The following is a 15,729-nucleotide window of genomic DNA, read 5'->3' on the forward strand; positions in this document are numbered from 1 at the left end:
TTAATTCCTCTATTTTCTAAAAATTGTACAAACACTTAATGAAATGCTTGCTAAAAAGCATGATGAAACCACTGTATGTGTAATAATAGCAAACAGAAGAAAAAATAACATTTAATATCATCCTCCACGTGGTGTTTCTACTAGTCACGTGGTTTGCCAGCAATAAAAGATTTCGTATACTCTCTGTACAATAGAAACCATTTTTTTCATGTGTTTTTTGTACTTATGTACCTCTTTGTGAAGCCTGTTGCTAAATAATAATCAAACTACACCGCTGCACCCCACTATTCATTAAACCCCACCACAGAGGCACATTGTTATGAAGCTGTGTTTTTGTTTTGCACATTTTTTTAAACTAATAGTTTTGATATCGTTTCCATTTCACACGTACTAAACACAAAACAACACAGTATAAACTAATCGTTCCAATGTCCGCTAAACCCCCCCATCATATGATGATTGCACCGATAAATGATAAACTGGTATGATAGATAGCTGAAAACAGAAAGGAATAAGGCATTGAAAGGGACATGCACCCATCAACATGATCCTTACGTAGTTACGCCTATAGCTTGAGAAATCGGAAATATTGTCTGTATTCGCTGTGACTCCAAATGTGTGTATATGTGTTTGTGTCCATGTACGCTGTGGTGTGTGGTGTGTGTGAGAGAGGAAAGATTTTCTAGCGAACCGAACTATGAAATCAAAAGGACTGCACGTTATAAGCTAATAATAAGTAATAATTAAAATAATAAAAGCGGTAGCTGTTAGTATGATTGTGCGGGAAAGTGTGTTGGAAGGTGGTATAGTAGTAAAATTATAAACAAAAATGTAATATCACTCACAAAATAATTAAATAATGTGAGTAAGTTAGCGCAGAACTGTAGAGAATGTACATCTCAAATCAACACTCACCCATTTAATATGGAAGTTAGAGCATACAGACATTATAATTGTAAGCAAGTTTTGCACGCCAGAAACCGAAAACCCTTCCAAGGCGTGAACATACTAGTAGCATCGAATAATGATGATGTGAATACGATTATGAGAATGCAAAAAATCATTAGCAAATTTATAATTGGTGCAAAAGCGATGCAAAGGCATGCTTTAGCTGCTAAGGAAGAGCGAAAGAGAGGTAAAAAATAATTTGTAAATAAAACAAGCGTAGAAGATAAAAGTTATTATACATCAAAAATATGCAAGCAAAAGTAAAAACAAATCTAAAACTTGTGGCACGCATCGCAAATGCAACAAAAGAAGAGAGAGAGCGATAGAGAGAGAGAGCGATAGAGAGAGAGAGAGAGAGAGAGAGAGAGAGAGAGAGAGAGAGAGAGAGAGAGAGAGAGAGGAAAAAACAAACTCAAAGAAAGTAATTAAAAAGCCTTAATGTTTAAAGGAAAAGACAAGCCGAGTGTGTGTGTGTGTGTTTAGAGTTAGAATGAAAGATGTGACAACTAAAATAAAATCTCAACGAAAGAAAGGTAAAAGCATAGGAATGTACAGTACAGAGATTGTGGTGAAATTAGCAAAGTAACATAAGAGGCCTCTCCATATTATCCACTTTTTATTTACTGGAGTGCAATCAGGCAAATTTTATATTCCAACTCCTATTTTTCCCCCGTTTTGTTACTCAACGAAAAAGTGAAACACATACTTTTCTAATCGTTCTATATTGATTGTGATAACTCAACTTCCCTTACGTTATCTTGCGATCGTATCTCGTATAAGTTCGTTCAAGCTCACACTGCCGTACATTTGATTGATTTCCTACAAAATAAATTGAACGATCGTACCGGATCGTCTATAACAACTTAATTCCAATCGACAAAGAAGCTCGGCAAACATTGGAAAGAAGTAAAAAAAGCCTAGCCTCTCGAATAAGTTAACGATTCAAGCAAAACTACGTAGAAACAGTATGATCTTTTGCAGCGTGATCTTTAGCTTGTACGCGTTAAATTAAGGTTAGCATTATTTTAATTGTAACATTCATTCTCTTTATTCATTCGATGTGCTTTCGTTGTACGACGGAGTGTACTAACGATTCCATCAGGCGTGTGTATGTGTGTGTGTGGTCGCTTATTCGTAAAGTTAGCAAATTGTCCCTCGAAAAATTATGTCTGCTCACCATATATTCTTCTGTAGCATGTTTGGATGCGTGATCGTACATTTTTTGTTCGCCTAACCGTTTGGTTGATGTAAGCTTAAGAGAGAAAGAAAATGCTGAAACTCGTAACTTACCTACTCATTGTGCAAAAGTCCACAAAATGTTAAGACAAATTTTGAGGTGCTTAAAATTGTAAAAAAATGTGTTGTAAAACATCCAATTTGTGAGATGTGATGAAAGTAATATTCCCTGTCAAAAATACTCTCAACAAAACCACGAAATGTATAGCAAACGTAAGAAGCGTCGTTGATTTTTGATAAAGCCCAGCGCACATCCGGGGATACACCCATAAACATACCACCAACGCACCAACGACATGCGAAAGAATCCTCAGCAAAACACAACTTTTTGAGGTCGATAAAATCGCACATGCCTTAGTTTCTGTTTTGCGTTCCAAACCCAGCGTTGTTGCGTTAAAAATTGAACAAAGAAATAAGAAAAAAAAAATGCTGGGATTTGGGGAATAAAAAACAAAAATCTGTTGCTTAAATGCTTTGTTAATGTTGTTGAAATGCACTACTGTTTGGCTGATATTCTACTTCTAATAATCTTACACTAGAACAACCTATTACGCGCTACTGTTTGGCATAAGAAATGGCGTGTACGAAAAGAAATGAACAAAAAACAAAAGCACATTCGCTTCAGTGTGGGAAGAAGAAATTTAGAAAACCCCACTGACACAAATATCTAAATTAATCTACCAAAAAAAAAAAAACCGTTGGGAATGTAGACAGAAACCAAAAAACTTATCTCAATTGAAATATTAAAGTGCACCAATAGGAAAATCATTGGTGCGAGCGCACCTGAACTCCTTCATACTGAATACAACAGCAAAATCCATAATTTTGTCATAAATAATCTTCGTAAAAAATAACAAAAAAGACATTTTTAAGAATGTTAATATTGTAGCAAAAAAAAAAGGAAAACAAAACCAATACACGCACAAATAGCAATAGCAAAACAACGTATGTTAAACGGAACAAACAAAGGATTACAAATAAAATAAAATAAATTATAAAACAGCATCACAACTCCGATTTGGATGAAATGCAATGGAATACAGAAGAAAATGCAATTTGATAACGATAACAACAAGAACATGGAATAAACATGCTAATGAAATGGAAAAGACCAAACTGCAACCAGCAATCAGCTTTTGAAATGAAATGTGAAGTAAGGCAAATGTTTTGTGCTAGTTTAATACATGAGCATAAACGTGATTAAAAACAATGAATCGATAAACGATACATTAGAGAAAATGCAAAAGAAAAGAAGAGAAATGATCGAATAAAAGAAAAGCACACAAAAACACATACTAGTAGCAGAGAAATGTGGAAAAAACGAATGCGTTAATGAGACAAAATTAATAATATTAAACAAAAAAAGCAGTAAATATAATCTATAAGCATTGAAGAAAAATCATAGTCATAGGCAAGAAGATGAAGGATGAGGAGGACGAATACGAGAAAGAGACATAGCGGACGAAAGGGAGAACAAAAAAAAAAAACACGTGAAAAGTAGGTAACGTATGTATAGTGAAAATGAAATACAAACAAACAAAAAAACATATAAAAAGAATGATTGTTCTATTGTGAATATCTGTGGGAAAAATATTTGGCCGAAATTCTGAACAAGTTGGTGCGTGTGCTGTAAGGTAAGTAAACCTTTTCCTCTTTTTTGTCCCCTCAATTCAGCCCTAGTTTTGTTCCACTCTGAGGGAGAATTAGTACTGCGACCATTAGGATATCGTCTTCCTCTTCCTGTTGGCCTAGCACCCAAATAGGTTAAGCTGGTCATCGAAAGACTTACTAGACTAATTAGCACTGGTATAAAGTGCCTTGCTAAGATACATCGCTATATCTCCCATCAGAATAGACCAGGACTTATGCTCGGACTAGGACTTCCCGTGTTCAGTTTGAAGACAGGCACCTACTGGCAACTACTTCGAATTCGCAATGCTATCCAAACGGCTTCGATTTTGTTGTAGATTATTCTCAAAATTAGACTGGTGCCATTGCTCAGTTGCACACGAGATTTGCTGGTCTTTTTTAGGCCCAATGCCCTAATAGGTCAAGCCGGCCGTTGAACGGCTTACTAGACTGGCTGATACTACGTAGTTGTATCCAACTAGTCAGCCTATAGTCCGCCCTCACTGCTGGGGATCGATCCGGTAGGGATCTGAACCCCGTTTTCGTCTGCTATTTTTATCAGTAGCTGGACGGAGAATTCTTTCATTCGCAAGACGGATACCCTTAAGATTCGTTGAGGTCACCAGCAACTACAGAAGCTCTTGAATAGGTGCTCCATCAAATGGTTATTGAGGTATGAAGTTTGCTTGTGATTGAAATCGATATTCACTAGATATTTAAGAATCCAGGTCAGATATACCTGAAGTATATCTGACCCGGATTCTTCAGATGGTAAGCCTTATTATGCAAAATTTCTAAATCCTACTGTAAGGAAGAAATGACTGAAATGAAGCGTACAACAATCATCAACGTAACAATCTCCAAGAGGGAGAGAGGGAGAAAACACTTTTATTGCCATAATGCCATGGAAGCTAAATAAATACAATTTTTCTTAAAGCTCTATCTATCTTAAATTCTCATTTCCGTAAAAGCCCTTGGACTATCACAATTTCATCCAGCAGTTCCATCCTCATCATCCTCCTCCCCGTCATGAACTGGACATGGTGTGCAGGGACACGGTATTGCTTGTGATGCTTGCACTTCCTACCAAGCTGCCTGTCATATTGACAACACCTGCAACGGCTGCTCCCGTAGCACTATTTCCACCGACTGTACTCGATGCTGCACTGTTTCCACTACTGCCTGCACTACCTCCACCACTCGCTTCCACATCATTCTTGCCATAGTTGGTGTCCTTCAGATAGTAAACAGCGCCACCGTTAATTAATCCATGAATAGTTTTCTTCAGCCCAAGAAGGGACGATAAGCGATATTTGAGGGTTACCGATTGTATACGGTCGATAAAGGTACCGATCGCTTGTTCCATGCGCGGTGTAAGATTCGGTTCCAGTTGGAACAGTTTGACGAGCATTTCGATCATCGCGTCTGTTAGTGGAAGCCGATCGAGATAATCAACGAGATATGGCGCCTCTCCCTGTATGATGTAGTGCTGATAGATAGCACCGGGCCAGTTGATTTCGATCCCGTAAGCTCGACCAACTATCAGCGTTTGTGGTACCGTGAGCAGGAAGTTGATGTAGTAGAGCAGTGTACCGGTGGCGGCATTGGTTCCAGAAAGTTCTTGCATCATTCCTCGACGATTATCGTCACTCGGTGGACGAAGGTTAAGCACGGAAAGGCAGGTAGACGATACCTGCTTGCTTGTGGAAGGACTCGAATCATTTTGTCCCTTTTCGGAAGCGGCCAATGCTTGCCTTACGTAACAGATCTGTAACGCCACTAACTCTGCGTTCGCAGCGGCACGTTGTGCGAGTGTGAGATTATTGTCTAGCAGGTAATTTTCCGTGGCATGTGTAAAAGCATCCATTGCACTTGTAAGCTCGGTCTGGGCAAGGGCAGTCACCTGAAGCCGATGACAGTAAACAGGAGTAGTCGATTTTGTTGGAACAGACTGTTTCATCTCGTACGTCTTAACAATCGCGTCGATCGTGTTGTGCGCTTCCGTTTCCCAAAGTTCGGCAATTTCTCGATACATGCGGAAATGAAGCGCTGCCAGGCGGAAGTAATCACGCCGCTCTGGACAGTGCTCATTGAGGAAGGTAATAATGGCGGACTGTAACCGGCGTCCGTTTGTAGCGCGATCATCAAACTGACCCAACAGTGACTCAAACTGTTCGTGACTGATCAGTGTCTCGAAGCAGTAATACATATCCCGATAGCGTCCTATTCCGACAAGTAATTTTACGATCAGATTCCAAGATTTGGCCGCCGTCAGGATCACGGTAAGCGCCTTACAGCATGCCAACACCTCCATGATGCCCTCCATGGAGCATTCGTGTACGAAGCAATCGTGAGCTTTCACCAACAGAGCTACAATAATTGTATTCTGTTTCTTGAGTGACAGTATCTGTCCCTGAAGTATTTGATCCAATCGCTCCACGACATCAGTTCCAGTTGTGCTCAACCGTACAGCAGGCATTGTTGCAAATGAATCCAGCGCATCTTGAACTCCCGCATTGTCTCCCGTCGTATCACGGCGCTTTCGATAAAGCCGAAATGCGTTACAGTACCGCAAAAGCACGTTCCCCAGAGCCGTAGTGTTGGGAGCAAGCTCCAGAAATAGGTGAAACTCACGATCGATATTGTAACCCCAGAGCAGTTCATCTGACGCATGGGTCGATTGTGGAAGCTGCTGTTGAAAGAGGTAAAATTTCGATCGCACTACCGCGGAAACGATTTCCGACGCAAGAAAGTCGGTAAAGCTTTCGATGCTCATGCGTGTCGCCGTAACGATGTCACTTATCACCTCCAGCTTGTGGACACAGTCTTCACGAACCACCTCCGGAAGGAAGGCTAGTGGATCGCGCAGTTTTAGCAGTTCGTTGTACTCCCGATCAAGGTACATTGCGACACGATACGTAAGAACAACGCGCTGAGCAAGATCCTGTCCGTGTGTGATGCGATTTCCGAGGGCCTGCAAAAAATAATGCGCATAAAAATAATCCAGAAAATTAAATTAGTATTTGATCAAGACTCTACTAGTAGTACGAGAATACTTACACTAATAGCTTCAAATATGTCTTGACGATCACGGGATGGTACCTCCTCAAAATCGGACGTTGCCGTCGTGCTCGTATCCGAAGAATCTAGCTGCGCACTTTTCATGGGAGATCCTCCAATCTGGCTACTTTGACTAACGCGACTAAAGCGTAAAGTACGACGCTGGAATCGTCCCGAAGATCGGGCACTATCCTCATTCAGCAGCATCCGTTCCTCCTTAGAGAGATTGTACAAACTGACCAGCCCCTCCGCAAGTGCCATACAGAACACGATAAAGTGAAGATCCAATGGACGTTGCTCGAAGATCGCTTGGTAACGCAGCGCCTGTACAATGTCGCCACAGTCGAGCAGTCGATTGATAAGCGCATCGAGTCTTAACCGTTCCTCCGGTTGCGTTAGTGGAACGTTTGATAGTGTAAGATCATCAATGCCGGCGACTTCCTTCAGCTCGAGAAAGGTATGATACAAAATGGCTGCCGTCGATGGTGAATGGTTCTGCTGTGTGTTGCACCAATACTGAGAGCAGTACAGATCAAGCAGCTCCTGACGTTCATCGGTGCAGCGTATATAGCTCAGCGCTAGCTCGTACTCCAATCGATCTCGATCGAACGCCTCACTCGGATAGAGACCGTGTTCCCGTATCAGTTCCAGTGCGTATCGAAGCAAATCGTATCGCTGTCGATCACCGTACTCCAGTCGATTCGCAATGTGCGTGAAGAAGCTGATACGTAGCTCTGGTCCAAGTCCATAACGTTCACTTTCCACTCGGTAGCGCTCAAACGAACCAACGGTACCGCTCGACTCAAACCCACTTACCCAATGCTCAAAGATAATACTTTCCCGTGGAAGACCTGCCTCTTCAGCTACGGCAATGGCCGCCTCGTGATGCTTTTTCGTGACGAGTTGTTCACACAGTGATTCATATAAACTTAACTGCTGCTCCTTCCCACCACTAGAACAATCGTGAAGCGCTAGGAAGTCGATCGTTACACCACAATGACGAACGATCCCACATATACGTAGCATCTGCTCGAAGTCTATTCCCGGCACCAAGAAGCACCGAAAATCGCAACGAACGTACGTCTGCAATAGCAAAAACTGATGATGTATCGATGTCCGACGATCCAGATGTATCATAAGCAACCGGGCACAAAAGGCAAACATTTCGTACTTCGGTATGTACAGCAAGAAACGTTCCTCGCCAGCGGTAGTCGAACGTACGAGAAACTCGGTCAGTAATTCGGCTGCACGATCCGCATCGAACAGTACGTCCTCGGTGAGACTGAGATACGCTGCCAGGTAGTACCAAGCGGAATCGGGATAGAAAACGGCCAACGAGCTAGCAAGCGTACAGAGACGCCCGGTTTTTACCAGATGCTCCAACAAACCGCATACAAACGATCGTTCCGGATCGAATAGCTGTTCCGTTTGCTCTTGGGATAGTTTGTCTAGGAACGGGAACTCACCAGCCAACATTGTCCACACAATCCAGCAATAAAGGCGACTTTCACTACCTTCAGGACAGGCATCACCAGCGAGTAGAGCCAACAATGGCCATCGGGAGCGTATAGCCCGGTCGAGCAAGTTTTGGTAGGTGTATGGATAGCGTGCAACTGGTGATTGTCGGTGACTAGAAGATGCCTGCAACGTGAGACGCTTGAAAGCAACGAAATCGAACGGTTGTTGGGTTGTTGCTGCTGCTGTGTAGGGGTTGGATTCATTCGAGCAGAGTAGCAGCACGGATACGAGGTCCGTGTCGTAGCGTTCGGAAAGGAAGCAGGCACCATCGTACAGGGAACAAGAGGAGCTGGTTGAAATGTCTGTGGCTGGTAGCTGTAGAGGTGGCGAGGAAGCTGTTGTGATGGTGTGGCCGATCCCTGATGTACTGCGGCCGATGGAGGTGGCATCTGTTTCGCTGGAGATACTTGAATGTCCGCTCGAATCTGCGGTTGTACTGCTTGCCTGTTAGAAGATAAGAAGATAAGAAATTGTAGGTTCAACTGTCTAATTTCATCTTCCAGAACGTATACGGATTTTAAGGTCTGAGGTGGAAAATTTAGCATTATCAAAGTTTGAAGACATTTTTTCACTAAAATATTGAAAACTAGCACTTCTTCTTCTTGGTTTAACGACCTTTTTAGGACACAACGGCCATCGAATGGCGGCTTACAAGACTTCCCGATAGCACGTAGTTGGATAGTCAGTCCTCACTACGGAAGGACGATCCAAATGGAATTTGAACTCCGGTCCTGCCATGTAAAGACCGCGATCTTAAAGCCTAAAGACTCTCCCTCGAAAATTAAACAGCCAACAAAAACGCCAGCTCATCAGCTCCCTTTGTTGCGATCTACAGGAACATGTCCAACAAAGAACAATATTCTTCTATTTTTAAACTCCACTCGACAGCCAACCGGGAGATAACAATGTCGACGCATGCAAAAAATAATTAGAACACATCTCGACGTAATTCTAGTAAAGTGTGTCTTTCGCTCTAACTCTCACACTGTCACTTTCCCTTAAAATCCGTTTGTATCGCGCACAATTTCACGCCAATCTTAGGTGACTAGCCGAGCCGGGTAGGGTCACCGACCCGTTTCGATTCCATCGAAAAAGGTGGTCACGATGGTCCTGCTGAACCGGTTCCTTTCACGGAGCACCATCATCGCGGAACCACACGCGAAACACGGTAGAATGCAGTCAAAGGTTAGCCTTTATAGCGTTTGTTTGATATGGGACACATTTGATAAGCGGACGGATGGTAAAATGAGTTCATCAGAAAACCTTCCTCTACCATCATCCGCCGAGTGCCTCTAGGCTATTGCGCAATATAGCAGTAAAGCGCAGAATGGATGGATGGAAACAAACGAAGCAAAACAAATAAAGTGCGGGATGAGCAATTATCTGCAACTGTAGAGTGGCAAAAAACCCCTGGAAGTGCAATTATTTACTATGGTCATAAAAATACGTCTACTACCTCATTGAGGAACGATTACACGTAAGCCTCCCTTCCAAGAGAGACAGAAGGATGGATTTAAAAGGGCATCGTTACAGTTCACTTACCCTTCTTCTACGCCGAGGTGTTAAACTCGAACGCCGCTTTATCGAGGTAAACGAGCTCGAGCTCGTCTGTCCCTCCCGGCCTGCACTGTCGATCGCTCTCGGTTGATTTAGCAGAGCCGTCATCAGGTTGCGTCCAATACGTGATTCTTGAAACCCGGTCCGACACAGCTCAACTATTTGCTCCTGCGGGTAATTGAGATAGTCCACCAGCAGTAGAAAGCGAAACCAATCATTCCTAGCGAGTAGTCGATTACGCAGGTATGCTTCCGGATAGGGTAAGGCGTTCGTTTTCGCTACGATTGTCATTGCTTCTAGATCGACCAGTAGCTCAGGATCTTCGATCGGCTTGCGACTGATTGCTTCCTCACAGTGTCGTAGCAAATTTGCCACCGTCAGCCTGATCGGTGTGCGATCTTCTCCATCCCGCTGGGATGTCTCACCAACAAGCGCTAGACAGCGCAGATAAGCTCGCGTTGGCACACTACTGACACCGATCATCTCAATAAACGCAACCGCATGTGTGACGAGTTCCGTATCCCAGTAGCTTTCGATTGCCATTTGGGCGACCGTTTGAGCGGCACTGTTCAGTTGGCGCGAGGATATCTGCGAATAGTTTTGCAGCTGTTCACGGTAAAAGTCATACACCGCGTGACAAGCACGATGCAGTCGGATGTAGTGCATATAGCGTAGTTCGATCGGTTGTCCGTACTTGCTAACCAACAGTGGATGATTGAAGTGTGGAATCGTACCGTACTGCTCGAGCAGTTCTAGCTGTGACGCACGTTCGTCCTCTTCTTCAACTGCTCCGTTCGCATCGGTACGCGTTCCGTGGAAGAGAAACTGTTGCACTTTAGCCGCGTCCGGGATGCGGGCGATCGCAAGCAGTTTGTTAATAATAACACTACTCGTTTCATTCGCACCAAAGCCAGCGTTACAGCGTGCGATGAAGTTCTGCAGATGTGGCAGCCTAGCGAAATATGGATTGTCCATCTCGAAACTCGTATTTTTCTCATCCAACCCATACTCGAACAGATAGACGATGGGGTTCTCATCGTAAAAGGCACGATTATGCTTTAGGATATATTCCGATGTTGTGCGGGATACGCCCAAAAGTTCTTTGTTGGATATTGCACAATTCCTTAGCTTTTGAAGTTGAAGAAACAGCTTCACCTCATCTTGATGCTGTGCTGCAGGATCTTCAGCTATCTGTTCCAGCAGTTCCTTACAAACTATCGGCAGCCCAAGCATGGTAAAAAAACGATTATCAACCATCTGACGCGTTAGCTGCTCACGGAACCACTTGGCCTCGGTCCATTCTCGATGCTGCTTGAACGATTCCGTCGTAAACAGTCGGCGAAGAATTGCAACTGCATCGTTACGTTCGTGGTCAAGAAATTTCCCCAGCCGTGCCAGTTCGTTGAGCAGGATATCGTTCCGCGACAGCGTACGATGGTGAGACAGCTGTGATAGCATAAATTCATCAATTTCCCATCGTTGAAAAAGTTGCCGTAAACGTTCGTTAAATCGTGGATCATCGTAAATGTCGATTTTGATGCGTAAAAGCTGTTGCGTTGGATCGGTACCATCGTGAAAGCAACGGCGCAGGCAACTGTTGAGCTGAATCCATATCTTCACCAGATTGGCGATGTTGTTCTTTAACAGATAGCTCCACACGGTGTAGCGGTCGAGGATGGGAGAGATTTCGGTTTCTGGCGAGGAAAAAGAAAGGTTGAAAAAATGATTAAAATGTTCTTGTTAGTCAGTATGGGTAGGTCACAGAAACAAAAACTCATACATTTTTCTACAGCAGAGATCAAACGTGTGGTCGGGGATATGCAGGGTTTTTCCAAAGATCAATTGTTTCGAACTGATCAAGTAAAATATTCAACAACTGTCTATTTTAGTGAAACAATTGTTTCAAAATAAATCCGAAATTTACCACAATGAACATAAATGAAACACAAAAATATGAAGAATTAATATCATCAGAAAAAAGGCGTCAGTAAAACATTGCGGAGGAATGTTTGGAGGAACATTGCGGAGATAAAGAAAATTATAGGATCGCCAGGGGTTTACCTAACAAAATCAAACCGTTCTAGCACCATTGTCCGCATGCAGCGACGGGTTTAACGGTACGCGGACTGAGCGGCTGCGAGGGGCCTTATATTGTCTACATTTTGTTTGACTTCGGTAACCAAATGTTCAGAATATTTAGTTACAGCAAGTAAACTTTGTTGCTAGAATGAAATGATTCGAATACTAAATCGAACATATTTTTCAAACTTGCTAAAACCCTGCCCGTCTGTAGGTTTGGGTAGGTCACAGCAAAAACAAACGCTCTTCCCCCCACAAACGTGTATCAATCGTGCTTATCAAGCTTCCTCATTCACAACTCATTCCGACTCTATTTCGACCAACCCCGAGCCGATGATTGTAAACTACCGAAACGAGGTCTTTACGTCTGTTAAAAACTGTCGGACCAAAGTTCTTCCGACGACGGCCTTGGATCAATGAGCGGATGCGTTAGAAAAAAAAAAAAGATAGTGTAAATCATTATAATCAAATTATATTCAAATAATTACCCCATGTCATAACAGTTACGGAAAAAGGTTATACCCAAAACCCCAATCCAAGCAAGACAGCCGATTGTCGTCAACGGATGAAAATTACACCATTCTCTAATCTACTGTCAATATTACCGCGCGCTCTTGTTCTAAATCACGTGGGACAAACTGTGCCCTAGTCGTGATTTGTGATCGTCTACAATGGAAACCAAAACTACCCTACGGGCTCGATCGGTAGCGATCGGTACAGATAATCAGGAAATCTTCCACTGCTACGCTGCTCTCCCAAGGTAAGGTTGTATAATTTCATTGTGAAGGGCAAAACCGATGCGAAGGGTGGTGCTGCTGCATCCGTTGCAGTCTTATCAAATTACGAACCGATTTCTTTTTTTTTTGCAAATGCAAAAATAAACTGTTATTAAATAGAGCTTCAAGACTAAATAGTATGCAACGGAATGATGAATCAGATCAGGCACAGATGGACGATTTCCACGACCCACAATCACTACTATGCGTCACTCAAATGTTACGAGTGTTTTTGATTAAAATTACACTGTCCAATGTCCATGTCCTTAAACACTCTCATATAAACATCACTGCTACTGTACCTTGATTTTTAAAGAACAAATCCACCGCGACCGAGTTCCGGTAGACGTCCTCTTTCATGCAGAACGTGTTGAACGACATTGTTTCGATCTCTAGCACCGTGTACCCGGTCGTCACCTCGTTCAGTACCTCCGCCATCTGGCGCACGTTCGCCTTTAGCTGGGTGTAAACGCGCCAGCTAGCTGCAATCCGTTCCTCCTCACCTTGGCTGTAATTTTCGACCGTACGTGCCAAATGCTCCCGTATGTAATCCCGCAGCCCGTGATCAGTTGTTTCGGTTGCAATTTGATAGAATACGTAGCGCGGGACACGATCGATGTTCTTCAGGATGTGATGTGCTTTGTAGAGCTGCCGGTTCGACAATAACCGATAGACGTACGCATTCACCTACAAATAACCACACAAGAAAACCGTAAGTGAAACCGCGTGCCCGTGTGTGTCCGATCGACCGATCGGATTGCTACTGGTGGGTGCGCGTATTTAGCGAACAGGCTCGACGGGCCTGGAAAGCTTCGTAATGCGATAAGAAGCGAGACTCAAGTTACACAGCTCGTTCGTCGCTCGAAAAACCGGAGATTATATTACGAAGCGTTTGCTAGAAAAGACATTAAACCAGCTTGTGTGTTTGCACAGCGATAGTGTGAGCCTGCTCAGCTGGACCGATCGATAAGGATGCATCTTTAAAATGCAGTGTGAAAGATAAAAACGAGCTGAAGGGATACGGTACCTTCTGGAGAAAGTAGTTCTTTGCCTCCTTTATCGACAGTTCGTTCCGTTCGGCCAGATACTGGATGCAAAGGTTGACGTGTTTGCCCTTGGTAGACACCTCCTTGATGATAACGTCATCGTCCAACTTTTCCCAGCCCTTCAATATGATACTTTTCTCGGGCGGAACGTTTGCACTGTCTCCCGGTATGGAAGCCATCTGGTTCTGGTTCGTTTTCGTACCAAATTGGGTGTGAAAGAGCTGACGATTTTACGAACCATTCACACACAGTAGGGTGGTATCTACGGGGAGCTAGAAGTGTGCACCTTACTTATATTGCTGCTACAAAATACACTAAACAAAACAGATAAACTTAAACACACACACAAAATTCTTAAAAAGCGGAAACGAGTGCAGCAAAATTGCCACCACACACCAAACCGGGGATGATAATGCAAAACAAAAGCGAACAGATGAATCAGATTTGTTGTTGTTTACAAAACTCGTACTGTCAGCGTAGTTGGGCTATTGTCCGCTGTGGCGCTGTGGATTGTGGGATTTGAAAGCGTTCGAATAGATTCGAGTTGAGTTCGTGCTTCGGTTGTCAAACCCGAACGGAAAAGAGAGCCTTCCGAAATGAACGTTATTGTGATCTCGCTTTTTCACAGGCGCTGTGCAGTAGTGTGGGCGAGAGGTAGAAATGTTAGAACTTCTCTTTTTCGCTTGGCGTGCGGTTGTTGCACACCACAAGCCGTCGGTCCAAGCGGTCGATTTGAAGAAGGTTGTTTTAAAAAAAAATTAACTTCCAACAACGTCGGGTGTGTGTCTCGTCTCCGCAGCGCGTTAACGTAGGGAATTCAAGTGTACGGATCACAAGTATTGTGGCTAGTTATGTTGTTAGAAACTAAGACTATTCTACAGTAGCTGGAGAAAGCATGTGAAACGGTGCTAGTAAATATTATGGAATAAGCTTAAACGTGCGAATAGAAGATACAAAGTGAAGTGAGAAGTGATCTGCTTGCGCAAACAGTTGTTAGAGCTTCAGGTGCATCTTGTGTTTATGGAAACATTCAAGACTCCATCGTAAATGAGTGCGTTCGGGGATTAATCGCGTTGTTCAGCATTTTGAGAGTAATTTTGCCGAGTAACCACAGCGTCCCCAAAAGGTAATGTGTTCGTGATCGTTTATCTGTATTCATTAAACAAAAGATGTTGCTCTATCCGGGCGTCAAGTGAAAAGGTGTGCAAGTGTGTGAATTGTAGTGAATCCTTTCATAACAAAAATTGTGATGTCCAAAAGATGGCGTCATGTTATTAGATATTGGAAATTTATGAAGGACTTCCAATAATAAGAAATTATTTTTATTTAAAGTTTCATGTAAAAGGAGTATGAGTAATTAAGTGTCGTGATGGACTGCAACCTGCCACCCTTAGAGGACTTCAAATATATTTTTGCAGTAACTAGCACATGGCTTCAACGAATCTCTTCATCTCAAATATGTTTCCTTTCGGTGATCGTGAACCTTCAAACTTGTGCATAAAATGTTGCCGAAACGGATGCTACGGTGAACAAGACAAGTGCATGTGCATTCCTCTTTAAGCCGGCACCAAGAAACCGCTGCCGGGTGAACGGGAAGCTTTGCCATTTGGAATGGAAGAGTGTTTTTAGTTAGTTTTGTTGTTGCTGTTCTTCATCAGATTTTGGGGGATTGTTGTGTGCATGTGTTCGTGAGTGTGTGTTAGTGGATGTGTATAAGCTTCTTCAGAATTCCTTAATCGTCTTAAGAATCGCAATATTGCTCATGTGTGTTCTTGCAGTCGTGTCTTTCAACAATTTTTAATAATTGTGGCGTTTTTAATGAAGTTTGAAGCGAGTGTCAATACAAAGTTGGTTTAAAAATATAGTTGGTTAAAATACGC

The 15,729-nt window shown here is 43.0% G+C and overlaps 2 protein-coding genes across 2 annotated transcripts in view; both read right to left on the minus strand.

The window, feature by feature from the left end:
* LOC126565385 (dual specificity protein phosphatase 3) overlaps positions 1–15,729 on the minus strand; it is a 471,876-nt gene that overhangs the window by 416,060 nt on the left and 40,087 nt on the right. The gene's annotated exons all lie outside the window — the stretch shown is intronic.
* On the minus strand, positions 4,829–14,060 carry LOC126563760 (uncharacterized). Its single transcript, XM_050220467.1, has 5 exons — positions 13,831–14,060; positions 13,106–13,490; positions 9,934–11,642; positions 6,874–8,835; positions 4,829–6,787 (listed from the first exon to the last, which is right to left on the minus strand). The coding sequence occupies exons 1-5, from the start codon at positions 14,026–14,028 to the stop codon at positions 4,841–4,843; spliced, it is 6,201 nt and encodes a 2,066-aa protein (XP_050076424.1). The 5' UTR covers positions 14,029–14,060; the 3' UTR covers positions 4,829–4,840.

The sequence above is a fragment of the Anopheles maculipalpis genome, chromosome 3RL (assembly GCF_943734695.1).
Source record: "Anopheles maculipalpis chromosome 3RL, idAnoMacuDA_375_x, whole genome shotgun sequence".
Lineage (NCBI taxonomy): Eukaryota > Metazoa > Arthropoda > Insecta > Diptera > Culicidae > Anopheles > Anopheles maculipalpis.

Coding starts and splice junctions, on each gene's coding strand:
- LOC126563760 (XM_050220467.1), bottom strand. CDS start 14,028: ATGGCTTCCATACCGGGAGACAGTGCAAACGTTCCGCCCGAGAAAAGT. Junction 11,643..13,105: donor TTTGTTCTTTAAAAATCAAG/GTACAGTAGCAG, acceptor TTTCCTCGCCAG/AAACCGAAATCTCTCCCATC. Junction 6,788..6,873: donor ACATATTTGAAGCTATTAGT/GTAAGTATTCTC, acceptor TATTTTTTGCAG/GCCCTCGGAAATCGCATCAC.